General features: G+C 37.0%; 1 protein-coding gene across 1 annotated transcript; it reads right to left on the bottom strand.

Moving 5' to 3' along the window:
* Positions 1 to 1,406: 1,406 nt before the first annotated feature.
* LOC124277582 (collagen alpha-1(XII) chain-like) lies at positions 1,407 to 1,964 on the bottom strand. The gene has a single exon (XM_046713299.1). The coding sequence runs from the start codon at positions 1,962 to 1,964 to the stop codon at positions 1,407 to 1,409; it is 558 nt and encodes a 185-aa protein (XP_046569255.1).
* Positions 1,965 to 5,779: the final 3,815 nt, after the last annotated feature.

Raw genomic sequence — 5,779 nt, 5'->3', positions numbered from 1 at the left:
CCCAGTAAATGATAGAAGGTGTACTATGCGTAACCCAAATGATATTGGTGACGAATTTCATTATTTATTTATATGTCCCAAATTAGAAATAGAAAGAGAAAAATATATCCAGAAGTATTATTATATAGACCAAATATGTATAAAATGAATATCCTATTTAACACCAAGAAACTAGGAACTTTAACAAAAACTTTCAATTTTTTGTAAAATAATTATGGCTTTATTTAAGAAATAATTTCAATAACTTAATATGTAACTAGCTCGATGTACCATTATCATACCGTTTGTATATACTTTTTATGTTGTATAGAAATGTAAATATTATTTATGTACCCTCTTATGCTGCAGTTTGCAGCCTGAGCGAATACAAATTCAGTTCAGTTCAGTTCAGGGAGGTAATTAGCAGTATGAGAACGCCTGTACCTTTGTTTTTACAAAGCTGAGTGGCCAATGTGAGGACCAAGGTATGTTTCGTCAAGCATAGGATGAATTTCATGATATAAACCAGTTGCAATGCATTGTACTGTTTGAAAGGTATTCAAGCAAGAAGACATTGAATTATCCGACACTCTGTATAATATGACATTTTTTCCCGGTCCAAGTCAGTGACGGATTATACAGGGTCCACTGTAATTCTTAAATATATGCACGCTAAGCTTCTACTCTTGCCTTTACGTGATTGTATATGTTTGTATTGTTGTGAAACATAAAGCAGAAACCTATAAAAATATATTTCCTGTTAGTTGTTTACTTCTATATAGAACCACATCTACATGATATTTCTCACAGACATTACTGCAATAACGAGCATGAGACAGTGGTGATGCAAATCATGAAAAGTTTCCTTGTTTTTTATAATTCAGGACTCATATAAACGTAAAAAAAACACAGTTGAGACATAGACAACTCAGCATAGTTCTACAGCACCAGCGCTATTTTAGATTCGACGGACACTGGAATCAGTGAGCATCTTTTGTTATGTCTCTCCGGTATTATGCCATATTATTATTCAATTCAACCGGTCAAAAACTAGAATGGAAATCCACCAGGTGTTTTTTTGTGCTACGAAGAACCACTTTGACTAAAATCTAACCCGCCGTTGGAAATACATAAATGATATCAAATTAGGTGGACAATAACTGCCTTATGTTGTAAAGGGCAAAATAGGACATATGATGATTGAAGAAGAAGTGTTTTTAGTCATCAAATGTTGACAAATAACGGCCAGATGTAGAAGATGCATGTTGTATATGATAGCTGTGCAATTTGTGTTGATAGCTAATCACCAAATGAGATAGTTCTGTAGAGCAACCCACTCACCACCCACTCATTAAATAATGATATAAAAATGACAAAACTATTTGACATTGAAATCGTTGCTCACATGATGTTATGCAACAGATTTATTAGTCAGCGGTATTGGCGACAGGAGGTATCGTTGCGCATGTCTCGCTGGTGGTGACGTTCCTCACGATGTTCGCCGTTTCCGGAGCATCAATGCGGAACACGTGATTCAGAGATGGTGAAGAAGCTACGAAGTCGACGGTGGAGTTGTCCACTTCTGCAGTCACAGTCACCACAAACACTTCAGCCTTAGATTTCAACTCATCTATGCTACTTCTTACATCTTCATCAGCGCTGCTTTCCCCGTCAGTGAAAAGAAGTACCACGTTTTCGGCGTCAGGGCGATCGCCATTGGTTTCTGTGAAGACGTCAGATGTTGCAAGTTTGATAGCATCCCCGAGAAATGTGCTCCCACCTGTGTGTGCTTGAGAACCAATGGCTTCCATGACACTTGTCTTGTTTTCAATGTAAGTATTCAAGTGGAAAACGACTTCGGCTCTTCCCGAGAAAACCATGAAAGCTACGTTAGTAGCAGTTGGACCAATGCTTATATTACTGATGGTAGTTAGCACAAGGGACTTCACCTTCTCATATTCGCTTTGATTGACAGAGGTAGACATATCCTCTATGATGAGGAGATCCAGTGGCCGTGATGTGCATTCTGAAACATGGCACATGAGCTTGAATTACATCCTTATGTAGGAGAGAACAAGACATTCGGAAGAAACAAATAAACGGAACCAAATGATTAAGACATGACGATCACTGTAAAGGTCATTGACCGTTTCTGTTAGGTCTTTTGAAGACTTAGGCATGTGACTGAGTAAAAGCATGTTATTCAATGTTGCAATATCCAGCCTCATGACAATGATGTTTCGTGATGTTTCTACATTATCACTTAACACATCAGAATTTAATTCTGGAAACCCCAAAGTCCAGAAACTCTCCGCACTGTGGCCAATTTCTGACAAAGATTTATTTCGACAAGATTCAACTTGCAGTTATCATACATACACTAAACGCCAAAAGAAACGTTACACTCCTTCCTTAATGACGGAGGTACCCATCTACAGCTGGCGTTGTGATGCGTGGCGTCCATTTCTTGGTCTGTCTACGGTGACCCCAGTCTGTCTGAAGCCCTGAATAAGTCTTATAACCGTGATACGGTGCCAACCGAGGGCGTTGGCAACAGCATTGTATGTCGAGTCATAGTCGACCCCATCTGCACCATCCCAATGTTTTTTTCTCTCTCTTCGACTGTTTGTCGTGGCATATTTCTCGTACTTGCGTATCATATCATGCATTCTAGTCTTTCTTTACACCCTATAGAATCTTTCTACATGTGAAATGGATGCAAATACTGCTTCACTATTGCTGCGTTTTGGCGACTGATATTGCTATGCGTAAACAGAAAATGGAAAATGTTACTTTTCAAGCAAAAATGTTAACGAAGAAGATTTTCGATGTTCCTAAACATTGTTTCACAATAAAGACACGTTTTACGTGTTTTCACTACTGCAATTAGCAGAAAATGTTTTAAAAGACTTAAATCATAGGAGTGATTATTTAGGAGATAAACCTAGTGTCGCCATCAATTCAGTAAAGTATGTCTCTGATTTTCAAACACACTAGGGTTATCTCCATTCTACCATGACCCATTTAAAATCGAACTTCCTCGCTCTGCGGAAGAAACTGCGTAATCCGGCATGGGACGAAAGGCGAATTGAACTCGTCTGTGAAGGGAGCGGTAGGTGCCGTTCGTATTTTTTTAACATTACAACATAACAATATTCTGTCCAAAGAAATCAAACTACCGTTTATTCAATGCAATTATGTAATACCCGAGATCTTGGGTTTTTTTTCATCCCAACTCCACACGACTAAAACCAGCCTATTGTTTTGTGTGCCGTGAAACTGTACCCCCCTGGCCACACTATAATGGAATCGTCTGACCTACTTATTTTCTTCGAAGTAAACAGTTACGCAACAGTTTGAAATGGCGGACGAGCCAGTGTTTACATTTTGCGAAAGGTTGAAATTTGAAGTGACAGTGGACAATACTTGACTGACTGTTGAATCTGAACCCTGCAGAATCGAAGAATAGATCCTTTCCTGATCAACCTACGACCTGTAACTCATCAAAGACTGTTGATTTTTATGACCGGCCGATCACGATTTCACGTACTGCCTCCACCTCGGCATGCGACAAATTAAGAGTGACAGTGCTGCTGCTTAGTGTACATTAGCCGAGAGCCGCGATGCGGTCCTATACAGTCAAGACATGACCCTGCATCACGGCCGAGAACACCACCTTCATAAATCCTATTCAGATTCTAGTGGCCGATTACCCCTCGTATTTTCTTGAGATTTTTTAAATATATTTCCTGTAGGTTTTGACTGAAAAGTCGATATCGATGTACTCCCAGATAATTTGCCTATACATACACGTAACTGTCATATTTTGGTGATCATACATTTAGATATTAATGGGCCTGAAACCCGTTGAGTTCTTGTTTCAACGATAGCGAGCTGACATGTTGACATGTTGTGCGCATGCGCCAAATTTCTATAGTCCGTATCGGAGGACATTCTTCATTAGCGGTACGCAATACTCACTCTCGCCACCCGTTTCGCGCGCTCGTACTTTGGGTGAATCACACTTAATGTATATTAAATTTATCTGCTTTTATGTCATAATTTACAGATTTCCTTGCAGAGAGGATTCCATTCGTATCTCTACAAAAAGATGTGTCCATGGAATCAAGCAGATTTATAATATACAACGTAGTGTAAAGGACACGTACAATATAGTATGGTTATGTAAAACAAGGTCACAAATTTGTCGTATTCACAGACTGTATGAGATATATTTTTCGGAATGATATAGATTTCAGGAGGTATGTTTTAATTCGGTAGTATTATGGAGATAATTTTTTGTGTAGACGTAATGTTTGTTGCAAGGTATATTAAATTCACACGTGATTACATTTTTCTTTAAAGCCAAAAAATGATGTGATTCTATTCTACTTTTAGTTTAGTACCGGATTTATTTTCTGTCTATTTTATAAGGTTATGGTTCAATAGTTTTTACCTGTGTACATTCAAATAACAAACGAATGATATTTTCAGTTTCAGCATTGCACAAAGAATATAGAGAATATGCTACAATTTTATATTTGAACATGTTTTTATCTGTTGTCAGCATTCTGTGAATAATATAGTGTTGGAATTAATTATCTGAACTTTGTCTTATTCGTTGTTCTTGACGGTAAATAGTTTTCCATCCAATTATATTTCGATATTTCTGTATAAATATCAGTTTGCCATTGTTATTGACTATTTTTTCCTTTAAGGCAATATCCTTTAAACAGCAGCATAGATTAATCTGCATACTTTTCCCTCCATGTATAAAGTTCTGAGGTTACATGGATCGAATAGTTCTTCCAATATGCTATCAAATGATACAGATTATTTCTATATATTATTTTATAGATTTGGTAAGATCTGCATGTTCTCAAAGAAACATAATTTAAAGGATATATTAGTACAACAGAATGATTTACTTTAGGAAAGTTACTAATATATGTTTAAATGTATATAAACACATATTTTTAGGAATTATCATGGTTATGAAATTTGTATTATGTCTTTTTATTGACAATGGTGTTTAATGATTCACTAGGTGTGCGTTTGTCACAAACGTTTAACGATATACTCGGGTTTTTTTAATAATATATACGGCGTAATCACTATATATTGCCAATAATCCCATGACATGATATTAAACTGTTCACTTTATTTCTGCAAGAACTGTACCAAAAAAATTAAAAAACATGATATGTCCTCCCTTTGCCCAATCGCAAGCATCCCTCTGATAGTTCCGTACCAAAGGGGTATTTTTAAGTTCACCTTTCTTCGTATAACTATGAAAAGAATAGCCACATGATAATGAACAATCAGAAGCCTGATCCGGGCATAATATTGGAACATAAATATTATATTTTGAAATATTTTCTTTGACTTTCGCGAAACCGAAGCGAATCAGCTGTGCGCGTTGTACACAGTAAGATGCATGGTAAACTATCCAATTGCTTATCTATCCAGGACATTATTCAAATGGTGAGTGAGTGAGTTAAGATTATAGTCACACCGGCAATATTTTAGCTATATCGTGACTAAACCAATTCATTTATCACTCCCTCCACCCCACCCATCCCCACACCCCGGCATGTAATTTGTTTCCAGAGTCTTAACTCAAAAACCGTTCAATATTTTACAACAAGAAGAAGATGATTTGACAGCTACTCAAAGTCCAACTTGATTTTTTAGACTAAGTCCCAATCGTTTCCATGGAAACCGGGAAAATAAAAATGCCAAATATCTGCAAATAGCAAAAGGCACAACTTTAGGATCTGTTTGATATATCTACCAAGTT

The sequence above is a fragment of the Haliotis rubra genome, unplaced genomic scaffold (genome assembly GCF_003918875.1).
Source record: "Haliotis rubra isolate DU_JTF1 unplaced genomic scaffold, ASM391887v1 Scf224, whole genome shotgun sequence".
Lineage (NCBI taxonomy): Eukaryota > Metazoa > Mollusca > Gastropoda > Lepetellida > Haliotidae > Haliotis > Haliotis rubra.
This window is presented reverse-complemented; position numbering and strand designations above follow the sequence as displayed.